This window comes from Callospermophilus lateralis, chromosome 15 (genome assembly GCF_048772815.1).
Source record: "Callospermophilus lateralis isolate mCalLat2 chromosome 15, mCalLat2.hap1, whole genome shotgun sequence".
NCBI lineage: Eukaryota > Metazoa > Chordata > Mammalia > Rodentia > Sciuridae > Callospermophilus > Callospermophilus lateralis.
The window spans coordinates 91,224,620-91,243,119 of NC_135319.1; the positions used below are offsets into that span (position 1 = coordinate 91,224,620).

General features: G+C 51.9%; 1 protein-coding gene across 5 annotated transcripts in view; it reads left to right on the forward strand.

The window, feature by feature from the left end:
- Positions 1–18,500, forward strand: part of Mgmt (O-6-methylguanine-DNA methyltransferase) — a 234,236-nt gene that overhangs the window by 182,231 nt on the left and 33,505 nt on the right. For all 5 annotated transcript variants that reach the window (XM_077105380.1, XM_077105377.1, XM_077105378.1 and 2 more), the window contains one exon: positions 11,127–11,287. In XM_077105380.1, the coding sequence (XP_076961495.1) occupies positions 11,127–11,287 (161 nt within the window). The remainder of the gene's footprint in view (positions 1–11,126; positions 11,288–18,500) is intronic.

Below are 18,500 nucleotides of genomic sequence, written 5' to 3' on the forward strand. Positions count from 1 at the left end.
CTCCCTCTACGGCATCGTGGGCAAATACCCAGTATTCTACTCCTTTGATACCTAGTTTTGTTAAACCCTCCTCCTATGGGGCAATTCCTTTTAAAATGTCCTGTTTGTTCACAATTGTAGCATGTTCTCGGCCTGGCATCTAAAGCCTGTTTTACTGCAGCTGCCACAATTTTCCCTTGTTCATTAATGTCTCTGGCATCTAAAGCCTGTTTCACTGCAGCTGCCACGACTTGCTCTTGTTCATTAATGTCTCTACATAATTTAATATATGTGTTTAAATCTTCATGTTTCCATGGTCTAATGACTTCTCTGCACCAACAATTCGGTTACTCATAAGCCAGTTGTTTTATTAATGGCATTGCTTGTTCTGTATTCCCAAAAACTCTGGTAGCTGTTTGAATAAGCCTATCTACAAATTCAGCGTAAGGTTCATTAGCTCCTTGTATTACCTTAGATAATTGACCTTGTAAACCTCCATGTCCTTGTAAAGTCTTCCATGCCTTAACTGCATCTGCAGTTGTGCGTATACACCAGGATCATATGCAATTTGTTGCTGCTGATCCTCATAAGGTCCCTTTCCTAACAACATATCTAGATTTCTCTAAGGATAACCAGCTGCTTCATTTTGCCTAGCCGTCTCCTTGCAAAATTCTTCATTGGCAACCTTCCATAACAGGTATTGTCCTCCATTTAGCACAGCTTTACACATATTAGCCCAATCTGCTGGCGTCATGTTCAAGTTGGTAATGGACTCGACCAAGCTTACAGAGAAGGGTGCTTGAGGACCATAGGTTGTTACAGCCTCTTTTAGCTGCTTCACTGTTTTGAAATTTAAAGCATGGTGAATTCGCTGCACTCCTGCCTCAAATACAGGGCATGTTAATATTTGAGATCCTGTCTCAAGATCCCAGCTATCAACTGCAGGGTTTGAGGGCCTCCCAGCATATGGAGGTGGTGCTGTTGGTTGGACACTTACACCCTCTGGTGATAGAAAAGTGTTGGTAGAAGTCTCCTGTTGTAACTTTTCCCCTGATGGCTTTTTCTGCTCTAAACTTCCTTCCTCTGTCTGATTAGCTCGAAAGACCTTCTCTTTTACTTGAATCTTTTCCTCTTTCTGACTAACTTGAGAGACCTTCTCTTTTACTTGAATCAATATGTCTTCTCCTTCCTCTACCTTTGTCTGAACTGAAGGCTTTGGACTAAGCAAACAAGATACCAACGCCCACGATGGCAATGTGCCAACTGGCAGAGTTCTTGGGTTTTTCTTTTCTTTTTAAATCTTCACCATGATGGTTCCATTGTGATATATTTAACAACTCCTCCTTAAAAAGCCATGGGCTACATTTTTGCATTGTATCAACGTATGCCCTGACTGCTCTTGATTTTACTGAGATGCCTCCTTCCTCTAACAATTTACTTAACACTCTTTTGGTTTGTTTTTTACTAATTTATGATCCCATATTTCTACTATAATACAATCCAATAAGATGACGCCAAACAAAACTGAAACAGAATGAAACAAAATTGGAACAACACAAAATCATTATAATAGCCTCCTGAAATGTCCATCCGTCCTTTCTCCCTATCTGTTCCTCAGACGTAAATAGTTTTTCCTCAGAAGTGAGCGGTTTTTCTTCCGTCTCACTCATCTCCAGGGACAGGCAACTTAAAACAAAAGTGAAGCAAAACAAAAGAGGAATCTTAAAATGGCTCCCCATCCTCTCACCTGCCCTCAGGGGCCAGCAGTGTACCTAGAGCTCCCACCTGGTAGACGGCCTAAAGTAAAGAAGAGAGCCACATGCTGATGGAACGTGTGTCCTCCAGAACAAAGCTGGGGACGAAGGCTTTGAGTGACGTGGGGTGACCGTTGGCCTCTATTTCTGAGAGATGTGCCGAGTGTCCTTTTCACGGAGATGGTGCAGACGGCGCTTCATCCCAGTCCTTGTCCCCTCCGTGAGGATGTGGTGTCATCGCCCCAGCTCTGGTCCTCGGGTTCTTCTGGGGCATGGGGATGCCCCCCTTGGGTTATGGGGAGGGTAAAGAGATGGCTTTAACCATAGCCTTGTGCAAATCAGGCCTCAGCAGCTACCTGAAGCCGCACACCAGTGTCTGCCTGGAGTTGTTTTCAATGCTGAGCTGGTGCTTGACTCTGTTGGGTGGACCCCACCTCTCCAGGGCGCTGCATCAGGCAGAGGGGTATGACTAGATATTCTCTCATCTGGGACTTCTGAAGCCCGTTGCTTTCCCTAGGCCTGAGCTGGCCAGTGTGGCTGGGAGAATCGGGATCTGAAATTGCATGGTCCTAAACCATCACCTCCCATCTAAGCAGCTGTCTGGGATTTTCCTTCCCCGGGCTCACCTTGCTTGCTTTTCCTCGTGGCATGGGTCTGATGCAGAGAACGAGGGAGCACTCTCGCTTCAGCTCCATGGATGTCCTTGGGCAGGCCCTTGACTGAAACTCACATCAACTTTTTCTTAGGGGTCCTTGCAAAACCTGTCAAGGCACAGAGCAGCGGGTAGCATGGGGTGCCTTTTGACTATTGGCCTGTCTCTGGGCAGATTTTCCTTATTTGGGCATGTGGGGCAAGCAGTCTGATTCATCTCTCTTTGCTCAGCCTCCCGTGGCACACCCCTCAGCAGGACAGAGGGTCTGGAGGTGTGAGGAGGGAAACTGCAGAACGTGTGCAGGTTAGCCAGCTGGGAGAAGCCAGGAGGAGAGGACGCAGAGGCAGGTGGTGCTGCCTAGAGTTAGCACAGAATGTGCCAGCGGTCAATCAGATGCCCACTTGAACTCCACGCCCAAACCCTGCATGAGGCACTGGGAAACCCAGTCCACAGACGAGCCCAGAGATTCAGGCGCCTTGATTTTCTAAGGTTGGGAAGGAGAATTGTTGAATAATGCAAAGTTACCTAGCCCCAAAGTTCCCTTGGGAAATACGCATGCGTTTGAAAGCCCCAACAATTTGATGAGACTAGTGGAAGGACTCTTTAAAAGTATTTTTACAGATGTATAAGCATTTTATTCAAAAGAAGCTAAATTAAACCAGGAGAGAGGAAAGTACCTTTCATGTGCGTGTGCAACATTGAAAAGCCTCTTTGTTCGCTGCTCGGTGGTAGAAAGCAAAGGCAACACAGACATAAGGCTATTTGAACTCTTTATTTGCCACATTTACAATATTAATAACAGCGTTTCTAGAAGTTGTCACATCAAGTAAAAGATCTTCATTCCAGGCTGTCTTTGGGGGCCAAATTGAGACTGGATGCATGCGTTTAATAAATTGTAGTCTCAAGTAGTCATTTTTGTAAATAATTAGTTTCAGTGAAAGAATAAGTTAGCATATTGTATGCATCTAATGTTGCAAATGTACATACAGCAAACTTTGCTATTAATCAACAGTCGAGGACTGTGAGTAGGGTCTCATACATAATGAATTGTGCTTAAGCCTCATGGGTTTCTTGATAGAAAAATAAAAGAAAACACAAGTGTAGTCAGCTTTTGAATAAAATTTAACTAGATTGCTCTGCATCCTGTAATTGTTTTGGAATCATTAGGGACCTGATCGCTCATCTATAGTTTTGGGGTGTTTTTATCTTCATCTGTCAAATAGTAGAGACTTTTAATGATATGTTAAAGTGTTGGTAAAATACAATTATTCTTTTAATGATTTACATTTAGGTGTAAAAGTAAATAGGGCTTTCTTAGGGCCGACTACTCTGCCAAGTATACTATTTTAAATTCTTATAAAAGTAGGTTTTATTATTACTGATGTATTTTTAAGAAACAATCATTTTTTAAAGGAAAACAATATATAGTTCTTAGGGGGAGGAGTTGAAAATCTCTGTAAAATTTTCTTTTTTTTTTTTTTTTGTGGGTGCCTTAAACTGTTGTTGTAAATTCTTTTATGGACTTGCTTAGGTCTGATGTTAATTTCAGCCTCAAATTCTGAGAGCTTGGGATGCTCATTAAAAATCGATATCCAGTTTGAGCAACACCCCCATGGCCACCCAGAAAGTGAGCAAATTGGAACCTAACTAAATTTTGAACTGCCTCTTCCCCTCCTGTTGTTAACCTTGGGACACGAGCCATTTGACCTGTGATAAGATTCATGTAGAATTCATGCCGGAGCGGGCTGGAGGGCATACAGGGCATACAGGCAGGCAGTGGTGTTTGTGTCCATCTTTGTCATGGGTCACACAGGAAAAGCCCAGGGAGACGCAGCTGACCTGATAGCCGGAATTCTTCACCAGCCCTGCTGCTGACTCAAGTTGAAACCCACCTTCCTGCCACACCTACGGGTCTACCCCTGCCCAGATGGGGAATGGGCTACCTTCATTACTCACTCCCCACCTGGATGATGAGGGGTCTTCCCTTTGTAGTGGGCACATCTTCAAGATCAGGTATCGTTAGCCAGGTTTCCTTCCCTGGGACAAAACACCTGAGATAAACGGCTTGAAGGGAGGAAGGCCAGTTTGGGTCTCTGTTCCTGTTCATGGCTGCTCTGACTCTGTCTTGGGGCCTGTGGAAGCACAGTACAGCTCAGCAGAAGGGCAGGCAGAGGCAGCTCCTTACCTCATGGTAGCCAGGAAAGGAAGAACAAGCGGCAGGGGTCCGGGTCCTCATACCTCTTCCAGGACACGCCCCCGGTGACCTTCTCCCCTCCCACCAGGCCCATCTCCAGAAGCCTCCTCCACCTGCCAACAGCCCCACAGGCTGGAGACCAGGCCTTCGACACCTGGGCCTCTGGGGACATTTCCGATCCAAACCATGGCAGGTAGTGGAGGTTAACCAGTAAACTGGCCTCGGGTGACCGTGGGCAGTCTTGTCCCTGAGGGTGCAGAAGGCTGGTTGGTGTGAGTGTAGGTGAACTGCTCTTCCTACGTGTTTGCCCTTTACTTCCTGTCCGAAGTCTTGTTCTTGGGGTGGGACTATAGCTCAGTGAGATAGGCTCCCAGGGGTCTTGGAGAGCAGAGCACAGTACACACTGCCCCTCGTCCTCACAGCACCCCCCCAGCAGCCGCGAGGCTCAGGTGCACCTTCTGTCAGCTCTTGCTCACCCGCCTCTGTCTTAGAATGGACTGGCGGGCTCTGGGCGGCCTTTCTGACCACTGGCGTCCGCACTTCAGTTTTCCCTTTCCCTCTTCTGTTTCCTAAAGTAACTCTAGATGGTGCTGATGATTGCACAGACTGTGGAGCCTCTGCGGTGGTGTTGCCCAGACAGCTGCTGGCCACCAGGCCGTGCCACAGAGTTGTCACAGACACCATTCGTTCATTGGCTACACAAGAAAGTCCTGTAGAAGGGGAGTTCTCTGGTGATCCCTGCCAGCCCCGAGGACTTTGAAGGCCAAATGTCAACCGTGTGTTCTGCCTTCACCCCCTGCATCGTCCTCGCAGCAGCTACGGGTGCCGAGGGAGGGCCCGATGGAGTCAGTGTTCTCGCTGCGAAGCCCATGCATAAACAGACCTACGTCGGGTTGTAATGAAGAGTTGAAAGCCTTTAGTCAGCCTTCCCTTTTTAAAGAAGTGATCTTTATTGTTAGCAGATAGCATAGTTTGTTTCCCATCTCCAGTCCTACCCTTGCTAGGAGAGTGCCGGCGCCTTGGCCAGAAGGTGTAATAACATGCAGGGCAATCCATCAAACACGGGCAACCCTGCTGGAGATCTCTGAACTGGAGATAATCGTGGGCTCACCAGCGAGGCTGAGCAAGGGTCCCTGCCCGACATCATGAAGTCACCTCTGCTTCCAGGCACCTGCATGAGCCCATGAAGTCGGGTGCCCTGTCCTCAGGTCCTGGAGGCCTGCTTGCTTGCTATGCCACGTTCTGAAAGCCAGAGGAAGTCAGGTTTAGGTGGGCAGCCCAGCCAGGGAAGCGTCTCATTCAAGGGTGTCTGGTGAGCTGTGTCAGCCATAGCTCTGGGCTGTTGCTCCCACAAAGAGCTGTGCCACCACCTCCACGTCCCCAAAAGCCTCCTGTATGCCTTGCTAAGGGACGCAGCCTGCATCTGCTCCTTTCCAGATTCCAGGGGAACTCGGGCGTGTGCAGCTTTTTTTCCTTGGGTGACTCTCTGGTGTTGTGATTTACATTCCCAAACCATAAGGCAAGAACGCCATCCTATGAAGGGAGAGTTTGGAGGTGTTCTGAGTCACGGAAGAGACTGCTGTGCGCCCACAGTTCCTTCAGTCCTGAGTGGTCCACAGTCTTTCCTGTAGAAGAAATGATCAGGTGTATCCTATAAAGAACTCTGGGCTTGTTTGCTTATGGCCAGTGGGATTTAAGACAAGTATGCTACATTGTAACGTGTTGGGGGAGGAGAGTTCATCAAGAAGTAGGCCTTTTACTTTGCCACTGGGAACCCCTGATCTGCGTGCTCAGGTCTGCCACCAAGCTCTCGTGTTTATAGTATTGGGTACATCTGTGACTTGGGAAGAGGTGAGACGGGTGTCAGGAGTGTGGCTTCTCCCCTTGTCGCACCTGGCACAAGCCGGTGCTGGACAGCACTGGTTCCCAAGCAAGGCTTCTGAGGGGTGCACTGTCCTGGCCTCGGCGCCTCTGGCTATGCATGTCCATGGAGGAGAGCCAGCATCGGTGTCTCTGGCTCTGCCCACTGGGGCCATCTCATTGGAACTTGGTTAAATCACCCCCAGCCTCCACTTCTCTGGGCATGATGCTGTCCCTCTTCCTTCAGGTTCTGATGGTGCCAGGTTTCATGCCAGGGGAGAGGGGAGGGCAAGATGGCTTCCCTGGTGACTCCTGTGCTCGTGGCTGGAGTTGTGCTACAGCTTTAGCCACTCATCTGGGGTCAAGCAGAGGCAGTTTCTGTCGCCCAAGTCAGAAGATGCAGTACACCTTGGGACATGCTCTCGGGACGCCCAGCAGGGGCCCCGGGCCTTCTCGCAGGCCGCAGCCCACACAACTTCATGTGGGTGCTCTCTGCACTGCATGGATGCCAGGATCTTCCACAGATGACAGTGTCCTGTGGTCCTGTTTATTTGTAAAACCCTGGACAGCCAGTGGCATTTTTTGAAGAAATCCTTGGAACAGGATACGTGCGACCCCAGCCTTGCTGTGTGAAAGTCCCTGGTTTGTCATCGTCCTACCAACAGAAGCCCAAGGAATCTACCAGCTGGTTTAAAGGAAAAGGGTCCCAGTGCCCTGATCTTGGCCTCAGGATTATTCTGTGGGTGACGGGTGACCCTGGAAGAGGCCCAGGGAGATGCAGCTGCTGTGCTCATATGGGGAGGGTCTCTCCTGCGACGCTGGTGTCCCAGCTGGGTCCTGACCCAGTATCCATGGGGGTGTCTTGGGCTGCCACAGTGCCCTGCCGGAGGCGTGGCCTGGCCCCAGCCGCTTGCTTCTCAGTGCCAGGTGAGGTGCCAGGAAGACTTGATGTAGAGCGCGGCCGGGGAGCCTGCAGTTATTGCCGTTTCAGGGTTCGCCGGGGCAGGGGGAAGGCTAGAGAAACTCCTCCATCATAAGAGCGGCGGCCAGCAGAACTGTCACACTGCAGTTCTTCCTGGGACGAGCCAGGCGAGGTTGGAGGAGAGGGCAGGGCAGGGGAATAAATTCCGTTTTATTATAGAAATGGAAATTTGTGTCGTGGCTTTAAAAATCTGGTTTTATGTGTGTATTTAATGCCATTCATTTTAAATGTAGTCTCATAAATCCTTGCTTCAGAATCAAAGCTGTTTAATTACATTTCACCCATGACTAGTTATCTAATGCCAATAGAGAAAGAGTTAAAAAGGAGAACTACAGAGTAAATCAGAGGTGAGATCTTTAGCACAAGCATAAAAAATCAATTTAAGATGAATTTTACTACTATAAAAATTCTTCACATATCCTTTTAAGAGCGGGAAATGCTGGAAGCCCAGCTCCACTTCAGTTCCCTGGGCGAGGCAGAGGAAGGCACCCCACGTGGGCAGGCCCAGGAGGCGATGCGTGCTGGGTGCCCAGGGTGGTTCCCTGTGCTGAAGGAGTGGTACCTCTGGAGGTGTGCCAAGTGCTTGGGGGGCCCCCTCCCCTCACTTAGAATGCCCCCTCCCCAAGAGGGATGCTGGCTTCTCCGAGCCGCCCCTGTGATGGCCAAGCAGACCCCATAGTCCTAAAGACCAACCTGGAGCTCTTGCGGAAGAGGTGCCAGGCCCAGGGGGTTTGGCACAGGGTGTTGTGGCGGGCCTGTCCCTCTGGTGCCCTCAGGTGAGGGTTGCTGCACAGGGGCATCACTTCCTGTCTGAGCAGGTGGCATTAACCCCGAGGCGACCGCTGGCTATTGGCTCTTTGCTCTGGACGGAGCTCCGGCGGGCCCCAGTGAACACCGTCCTGCTCCCTGGGTTCACAGCTGTCCCTGGGCCTCAGGATGGCAGAGCACATCTCGTGGTTCTCCATCCTTCCTGTTAGTCCTCTTCAGTGCACGGCTTATTTGGTTAGTGAGAAACAGAGCAAGAATATTCTAAGATTGAATAATGATCCAGGCAAGCACAGGGCAGATTTCTCCTTTCCACCGTCAGACGTGGCTAGTAGGGAAAGAAAGTGGGCAGTGAGAAGACGGTGCCTCCCTCCAGGAGCCCTCTGAGAGGCCTGTTCTCTGCCTGCGGAGGGTTCCCAGGCGGCCATTCAGGCCAAGAAAGCAGCCTGTGTGTTCAGGCCCCAGGCTGAACGAGGGCCCTGTGTAGTCTGGATCTGTTCCACGTGGTGGTGTGTCAACAGGATTCCTGACGCGTGTCCCCATGGTCTGTCCCTGCGTGGCCTGCTGGCAAGCTCCTGTCTCCTTTCTCGGTTGGAGCCCGGCTCCTTCCTGACCTGCCAGTGTCTGCATGCTTAGACAGCCTCTCCAGCAGCAGCGTGGACCCTGTGCATCCCCCCGTCAGTGCAGTTCATCTCAAGGCCTTGGAGATGTTAAATACTACAAGGGCCCCGTCTCAGACTCCAGCATGGCCTGCTGTCTCCCGCCATTGCCCTGCAGGACCCAGGCCTTCAGTGCCAGCAGAGCAAGGAGCCCCACAGGGTTCCCCTCCTCCAGTAGCAGGAGCTGGCACCACTCTGCAGGGGCTCGCCCCCAATGAGGACAGATTCCGCTTCCCACAGTGCCCCTGAACTTGGCCACACAGGCACCCTGTAGGAGTACAGCATAGCCATGTCGACTCCAATGGAAACCCTGGGATGTCCTTAGGCCCAGGTTGGCCCCTTTGATGGTCCTGTATCAAAGGTGTGAATGTCCCAGATGGAACGCAGAAGTGGCTTCCATTGGTGTGTCTGCCTGCATCCATCAGCCTGCCCAGCCTGCCTTCACCAACAAAGGATCCCGTGGGAGAACGCATGCGTGCGCACACTGCCACCCTCCTCTGCCTCTGCTGCAGCTGTGAGTAGTTGGCCTTTGAAACCAGAGGGAAGTCGGTGGCTGCCCCTTGCCTCACGGTGTACCTTTGACTACAGATTTGCACAAGTGTGGTTCCCCCAGGGACTAACCATGCAGGAGCCACCGGAGCTGGCAGAGTGAGGCAGTGCTCTGAGAGGTTCTGCAAATTCTCCAATCTGGCCTCCCACCTGCCTGAGTGCAAGGGAGCTGCCGGTCCCTGGCAGCCTGGGCTGTGGTCTAGATGCCAGGCAGCACCCACACGGCAGCTGGGTTACCAGCCCCTCCACCACAGGCCTCTTCCAGAGCTCTAGATCAGCCTCGTTCTTACTGCTGTAGCCTTGCTGGGGCAGCTAGGACCTCGTGGCCTCTGGCAGGTACATTCCCCTGTTTAGGGACAAAGTGACCGTTTTGTCCTGGCATGCAAAATTTGTGCCCACCTTTCCATGATTCATTATCCTCCTGCCCACACCCTGAGATCAGCCATGCACAAGCTCTTTCTCCTCTTTGTTGACACTTTTGCCCCCCAGGGTGGCCTCCTGGTTCCTCTTCTCCATCCATCTCATCTGCTATCCCAACTCGGGCAGACACAGCCAGACTTGTGCTCCCGGGCACTTCAGCCCCGCCTGTCATGCCTGTGCTGGGCCGTGTTTCCAGTGAACAGAGGCCCCTTGCTTCATGGGGATGCTCAGAGGATGGAGAGAAGACAAGATGGTCTGATGATGGAAGCTCACACTCCAGGCCTCTCAGGACCCAGGGTGCTGCAGGAGCTTGGGAAGGATGCCGGGAAGCATCCCGCAGGGACGTCAGGGAGGCTCTGTCCCTCTTCCCACAAGAGCCTCAGAAGCTGTGCTACCTGCAGAGGAGAGTAGAAAAGCTGTGCCCTCCAGGCCTGGGAAGGGTCTGGAAGCTTGCGCCTGTCCAAAGCTGGACAGGCGCAAAGTCATCCAAGACATCAGGCCCAGTGCCACTGCTTCATGGGGTGGGTCCTGAGCAACTGGAATTAAACCGGATCTGCCTACAGCTCCAGGGCCCAGGATGCTTGCCCCCCGTGGAAGATGAGCAGTGGGTTCTGTGAGGGGCTAGACCAAGAGGCAGAGGAGGAGTGTCCATGCAGACACAGCCAGGGAGCAGTCTGATTAACCCCAAAATGTTTGGGGTTCAAATTCAGGACATCAAAGGGCAGGGAGATGGTGACCAGGAAGAATGAGTGGGAAGACTTGAGAAGGAACCAGGAGACGCCCTGGGCGTAGAAGCCACAGTGCTGTCATCGAAGCGCCAGGCCCACCGGCAGCTCCCCTGAGGATCAGTGCTCTGTAGCCTGGGAGTGCCAAATGGAGTGGGCACATGAGTCAAAGTAACCCCAGACAGGGCATGCCCCCGCTGTTGGGGTCCAGAGTAGGTTGGGGGACATGTGTGCTACAGCTGATGTTGCTGTTTCTGGAGAATGTTTGATGATGGCTACTTGATGCTTTTGTGGCTGTTGCCTTAGAAACAGCACACTCTCGCCCCGTGACTGGTGCACATGGCTCCTGCTCTGGTGTATCTGTGCCTCATGCCTGTAGACCTTTGGAGCTCACACTTGGGCCCTCAGTGTCCTAAGCCAGGAGATGGTGGGGTGTGGGGGGTGACCCAGCGTCTTCCTGCTCGGCTCCTGCCGGGCAGCTGGTGGGGCACAGACGTTCCCCCAGCTAGACGCAGTGGCCATTCACTCTTCCCATGTGTGGAGGCAGGGCTCAGAAGTTTACTAAGCCCCTGTGGTTCCTTTTGCAGCCCTGTGCAGGCCCCAGCAGCTCCTGAGGTTGTCAGCGGTCCAGAGGGAACATCGGAGCCCCTGATGCGATGCGCAGCCTGGCTGGACGCCTATTTCCACAAGCCCACAGCCATCGAAGGGCTCCCTCTGCCTGCTCTGCACCATCCCGTGTTCCAGAAAGGTTGGTACCTGCGCCTGACTCGGTGACTATCACTGACGCCACAGCTTGCTGACCACACCAACTCGCTGTTTTCACGTTATCTCCGCCCAGGTGGCACATGGCCAGGCTGAAGGACAAGAGCTTGTGGTCTCCACCCCTTCCAAGTGGCTGTGTTAGTTTTGGCACGTGGTCACATAATTCTTGGCAAGGGCCATGAAAATGATGCATGCGGATCAACTCTCGCTGGCTGAAAGGTTTAAACAGGAACACATCTGAATGGCAGTAAAGTTTTCAATAAGCTTATTGTTAACTTAAACTCTTTGCCTGCCAACAGCCTGAAAATGAGACTCATACGTGGGCAATTAGCCACTTTCACAAACTCAGTGACAGCTACATCAGAGAGCGCAGCTGCATTGTATCTTCTCAGGTAGACTTTAAGTCTAATTCCTTAAACTTAGTACATTCGACGGGTTCTTAAGCATGAATTGAGAACTTGATGCTTCAGTGCAGTGTGCTTTATAAAGACACTTCAGTGTCTTCAGTGGCCTAAAAATGTCTTGCCAGACGTTTCTTTTAAAGCTTTTGTTGGTCTACTCAGCACAGAAGTTAATTATAGCAGCTAACATTCTAGACACATACCAAAAATTTATTTTGGATGATGATTTTTATAAATAATCATCGCAGTGTAAGTGAATATCTGCTCAGATGTCTGTGTGGAGATATACACACATCCTTAAGGAGATAAACTACCCTGAGATTTTAGATATGGTGATTTTAAAGCAATCTTGAATTTCAAAGTGGTTCTAAGTACAATTAAAGGTACTCTAATTGCTGTCTGATTTTTCAGCACCAATGGACTTGAAATTGGCGTTATTTCTAGGGAAGCTGGTATAGAAGAAGCTCCTGAGTTTGGGCTGATCCCAGGTTCAGTGATGTGGTCAGGCAAGGGAATGGACAAAGCCGCGAGCGTGTTTTGTACAAGATGAACGGAAGCTGCATCTGAAATGCTCAGGCTCCTCATTGTCCATATCATGCAGAACTACCTCCAGGTTTTTCTCAGAGCTCCCGAATTTCTAAACGTGAGTCCCTGGAATGGTGGGGAGGCTCGGTAGGACACTGTGCACGTCCAAAGCCCTCCACCATCCCCCCATGAGGCACTGAGGGAACGGTGTTGCCCGGCCTCCTGCCACGTCCTGCCTGCTCTGCCCTACCTCCCGTCCAGCTCCGTGAGCCATGGGCTGCAGTGATCGTGTGGGTGACCTATTGAGCTCAACCTATTGAGCACCGCCAACCACCGGGGTGGGCTAGGGATGTTACTGTGGTGCAAGGAAGTGAGAGATGGGTTTGTCTCCTAGGGGAAGACGTGGGGGCCTCAGAGCAAGGCACTCCGGCGCACTGTCACCACAGGAGAGCCACAGAGCTAGTCAGGGAACTTTCCTTCCCTCAGTCTACCCACGAGACAGCTGAGGTCTGAGGTCTTGAAACAGAAACTTGTCTTATAAAGCAGGTGAGAAAGTGTCTGTCTAATCTCACAAGGGGACAAGCACATAAAATCCTAAACCTCACCTAAGCTTTGTTGTGTAACTTAGAAATGTCGAGGCTAAAGTTGCGAGAACTCATTAGTTTTTCATGAGCCAGACAGTGATACTGGCACAGAGTGGGACCCTACTGGCCTTGTCCCACCAGCGTCCAGAGAGTAGGGCCATGCCAGACCTGGAGAAGGAGCCCAATGAGCCACTGACAGTGATCCAGGCCAGAGGAGTGATATTGGAATGATCAGAGGTCCCCCACCTGCCTCAGCCTTCTCACCCACTCTGAGGCCCCACTGCGGTGTTAGCTGGCCCCAGATCTGGGGACCTGCCTCTGGGACTCCTCACACACAGCTCCAGGAGGCCAACCTGCCCCTCCTGCCTGGCTCTAGAGTCCACCCCAGGCCCCCACACTGGCTGTGTCCTATGCAGCAGCTCGTGGTGGGTCTTGGTGACCACAAAGTCCTGTAGTAGCCTTGGAGAGGATGAAACCATCCGCTACCCCAGCCCTGCAGTGCGGGCAGGCACCTCAGGGTTGTGGTCAGCAGAGTCTCAGCACCTTCTTTCTCTCAGTGCCTGGGGACTTGGAAGGCAGTGCAGACCAGCATGTTCACCTCCCTAATGGGGTCCCCTGCTCCAGGTCCCCTCAACAGTGGTTGCTGCTGAGGCTGGGACTTGGCATATTTCTGCATGTGAAACTTGGGGGTTTTCTTTTTTCTTTTTTCATTTTTTTTTCATTCTTTTGTTTTAGTGCAGTCACTTCCTCCTGCACAGGGCCCAGGTATGCAGATTTTCCAGTTTCAAAAAGTGGAGCTGGTGGTTGGTGGTGGTGGCAGCATCGGACTGCTGGCACAGAGCTGCCGGGCAGACCCCTACCCCCAGCTGCCCGGCCTCAGCGCAGGGTGCTCCACAGCAGCTTGCGTCTGCTAACGCTAGTGAAGGAGGGAAAGTCTTGGGACAGGGATACCTCAGCGTCCCCTGGAAGCTGTGGGTTCACGGAAATTGATCCTCTTTGCAGACTGCAAGGAATGGGTTCCTTTTAATTTGAGAAATGTCTTCTGGACTGTTCCATTTCCTGTGCCTGTTTTGAATGTATCTAACACATTTTGTGTTGTGGGCTTTTTTTTTTTTTTCTTTTCAGTCCTATCTTAAATTTAGTCCAGTTCTATCCCTTTCAAAAAGCGGTTTGTAATGAGCCGGCCCTGAGTGCTAGCACACATGCCTTTTTTGCTAACGCCCTGGCTTGTAAGTCTGCCACTGCTCCATGCCAGGCTCACGTTCTTCTGGGCACCCACACACCTGTGCTGCTGTGGCGCTCTCCCTGGCCCCAGGGCCTCCTCTCCTTCCCAGGATCCTTCCAAGATGTGGATGTGCTGCTCTTGATTTGTTTTTAAGGCTAGCCACAAAAATAGAAAGTTGAACCATATAAAATTGTTGTCTTGTGATCAAAAGTTATCCAATAGTGGACATTTTATTTAGTTCAGCTCATTATTTTTGGAGAATTTCTGAAGTTTAATTAGTTGCAGGCCAACTATTGGGTTGTTTGTATGTTAAGGATGACAGACCACCCTTCCTGACCAGGAGTCTGCAGTGGGCCATGGCCTCGTTCCAAGTCGGATAGTAGGCTGCTCCTGAGAGAGGGGGATGGCTCCTGAGGAAGTCCTGGTGTCCTGTTGCAGAAGCCCAGGCATCCAGAGCAGGGCCATGGCATGGTGGACCCAGCAGGTGTCAACAACCCGGTTCTGAGTTTTACTTTAAAGTGCGGGTGTTCCCTTTAAATGGGATGCTCAGCGCTGTCCTGACCCCTTCGCCACAGCTGTTGGCTTGAGGTGTGAAACCGGGGGCACAGAGCAGCAGAGCCTTGCTTCCCCACCTCTGGCTGCAAGTGAGCCTGGCGACTCCTGCACTGAGCCGAGGGTAGGACCCACACCCCCGTGTGTGCGTCTGCACAGAACACCTCATTTCAGAAGCGCCCCCCAAGAAGGCCTGCCCAAGTCATGGGAAAGGCCTTTCAGGGTTGAGTTGACTTCCCACCGAGTCCTGGAAGACTGCCTGGCTACCTGTGCCTCCAGTGGGGTCCCTGAGCGTTCTGAGAGGCAGATGATGGGGCAGCCATCTCCCTGGCCCTCATCAGAGCAGCTCTCAAAGCTCCACTTTGGGGACCCGAGCAAGGACTACACCCCTAGCCACCTGCTGCCCGCACCTGCAGCGCTCACATCCTGGCTGTCACTCACGGAGGGGAAGTGTAGCCCTGACAGGCCCCACCTGGGCCAGGTGGCCCCTCAAGCCTCCACCTGACACACAGGCCGTTGTGTTCCGGCAGCGTGCTATGTGGGTCACACGTCCACCTGGGCCCGCACCGGTGCCTTCCACCTTCAGGCACTTTGCTGTTTACAACCTGAACTGTAAACAACAGTGTGATGGGATGGTCAGCAAGAGAGTGCGTCTCGGGGTCTGCTGGAGAACATCACCCTCATCCTGTCCTGCCATGTCTTAAACAAGGACGTTGAAATTGCTGACCTTGCCGAGATACTACCTGGTGGAGCCAGAAGGTTCCGAAGCCTCCTTCCAGTGTACTTATTGATTAGAACAAGCTAACAACACTGCACTTAAATTACGTGGGAAGGAAACAGCGGGTGGAAATGTAATTCCGCCAACCTCAGAGCTGCTGGGTCCCTTTCCAGGAGAGCAGACGTGGAAATCTGGGGCTGAGGCCAGCTGAGGCCAGTGTCTGGAAAGGTGAGTATGAAAGACCCCAACCACAGCCAGCCCCCAGGCATGCCCATCAGCAGCAGAGGCCACAGCCGGGAGCAGCCACTGTCCTGGAGAGGAGGACCCAGCACATTCCTGTATCTAGAGCCGGATGGGAGAGTTACGGTGGAAGGTGGAAGGGCACCAGCGGTCAGGGATGAGCGGGAGGGTCCACAGCGTGTGGACCTGAAGGTGACCGAGGTAGAGAGCAGCCATCATCTTCATCAGGGATGATCACTGGCACCCTGCTCCCAGGAGCACATCCCCTGTGGACAGGAGACCAGGGCCACTGCACTGGCTCCCTCTTCCTCCGTCAGGCTCTGTGGGCACACAGCCTCCTTCCCGAGCGCCAGCCCAGGAGGACTGCTTCCCAGGGAAGAGGCTCTCTGATGGTCTAGTCCTTCTCCTGGCTAACTGTCCGCCTTGCACTTGAACGTCCCTGATATTTCCAGACCTTCAGCAGGATGAGGCGGTTAGGTTAGTTTCCAAATGCAGAACCTTAAGGTGGAGAGTCTCTCTAGGCTGGGGGCTCCCCACCTGCACAGGAAACATCACTTCCCTGGGAGCTCCCCACAAGGCCCCCTAGGGCTGGTGGCTCTCCTGGTTTGCCCTGCTTTGTCCACACAGGGCTGGCCCTGGGGAGTGCCTGGCCTGGCTAGCCAGTGATGACTCATGTCCCTCCCTCCTTGTCCTTCGCCTCGACTGAGTGGCTGCTTCTTGGCACATGGGTGAATTTCATGGGCCAAGGATCCCGAGGCTTGGGTCACGTCCTAGCCTGTCACTGGTATTTTAATGCAGGCTCCTGCCTGGCCGTTGTCTCCATACTTGGTCTTTTCGTTGGAGGAGGCAACATCTTGGACTAGGAGAGCTCTTAAAGGTACAAGTGTGATTCACTAGAGTAAAGGCTTTTTCAAGTGCGGTTGTGTCTTGGCCCCTCCATGGCGCGTGGGGCAGGGGTTACATGTCAGAATGCTCTAGAAGTCTTGTTCATAACTTGATGCCTATGGATTTCTGTACTTCTCATCCCTCCCTGAGACACATAGAAATCTTAGGCACACACAGCCTGTCTTGAGAATTATCGCTCTAAAGGAACTTATTAAGAGGGAAGCAGCACGGAGGCAGAGCGCTGGCCTGGCACACTTGAGCCCTGGCTTCCGTCTTCAGCACCGGGGAGAAACGGGTGCAGGTCTTGTCCGTACGTCTGCTGGCGCCTCCCCTGACGTTCCCATTCTTAACCACTGGTTTCATTTGAAACGTGCACCTGGCGTGTGTGGAGTGCTTTGCTCCTGTGCTGCTGGCTAAGGAGGTCCTGGGTGTGTATGACCTGGGATTTGCCCTTAGCCAGGTGAGAGGGTTGAGAGCCTGGCGTGCGCCCCCTTTCCAACTTGGTGGGAGAGAGCCAAACGTGCTGCATGTGAACATCACCACCACCACCAAGAGCCTGGCCAGGGCCCTGAGGGAGCCTTACAGAGCCGCCAGAAGGCATGCAGATGTTTTTGGCCAACATACACCTCTGCTATAAGATAGCCAGAGAGGCGAGGCTACAGATTCTTCCAGAGGACTGTGGGTGATGCAAGTGGCCAGCAAATGGGCAGAGGTTGCTTTGGTTACTGAATGAGGGCCAACCCTGTCTGACCCCAGCCCGGGTCAGCTGATGGTTTACATACACCTTGCACTTGCCAGGGAGATGGCAGTGAAATGCCCTGTGGAAGGGACTGGTGGCTCTGGGGTCTTCAGAAATGTCTATAACCGAACCATGCTTGCTGGACCCCAAGAAATCCATGTTTTCCCTATGCAAAGAGCCCTCTGACTTATCAGCACTTACCCAGGCTCCAGAAAGCCTGGTCACCTGAGAGTACCTGGTTACCTGCACCCAGGAAGCAGGTAGTCTGAGCCTTGGTGGCCCAAGGTCTGTGTAGTGATCTGGGAAAGTGAGCTTCAGGAGGGCTCACTCCAGGCTGCTGTCCGGCCAAGAGGGCCCTGTGAAAGCAGCTGTGTTCAAGCCCTGCAGGAGGTGAGCAGGGCTCTGTTAGGACTGCAGCTCCTGACCATTACGTGTGCTGCTTTTATGAGAGAATACATTAAAATGTGACTTGCATGACCCCGAGGATTCCAACAGTGAAGCCTGTGAAAGCTGCTCTGACCTGGACCCTCCTCACTTGGGCCAGCGCGGCAAGAGGCTGGCTGCCGTGTCCGGACCAGGCTTGGGCTTCCTCATGGAGCAGCCCATCCTCAGGGTGCTGCCATGAGGGGTCAGGTTAAGCACCCCTCCCTCCAGTGAGCTCAGATCTGAAACAGACTCTGAAAAATAGGAATTTTCTATCAAGTCTGAAATTTAAAGGAAAGTGCAGACTTTGGGCTTGGATGTGCTTTTTCACTTTCCTCTCACATTGTAATCATTAGCTAAGTAAGTACCACTCCCAAAGGAAATGTTTATGGTAATTTATTTTGTTGTTCTAAGGTATCCGACGTTCCTCTTACAGGTAACACCAGTGCTTTTTGAGATCATCCTAGCAATGATAGAATTACTTCCACTACTATGTGTGTAGAGAAAATATTTTTCTAAGATGTGCCTAAAAATTGGGACTATAAGATACCAGCATGTTAATTATTAGTTTTGAATTAATTGTAGTAATGCCAGAAAACTATGGATCATAGCAGCCAGAAGTGTATTAAACACGTGATTCAGCATGTGATTTTTACTAGCCACCCGTGTGCTCAGATTGGGGCGTCATAAGCTTTGAGTTTTAATCCTAAAGGTTGTGTTTTGTGCAGCAGAATTAAGAGTCAGATGTGAACCTATAGGGAAATGGGCCCTTTCTCTTGGAGGCACCAGTGTGGCTGACAGGCTGCAGGAGCGGGGGAAATCGCCAGGACCCTGGACCTCCCAGGGGCTCAGTGGGCCCTGTCCCATCCCATGTTGTTTTTATGCCACACAGCAAATGACTTCCGCA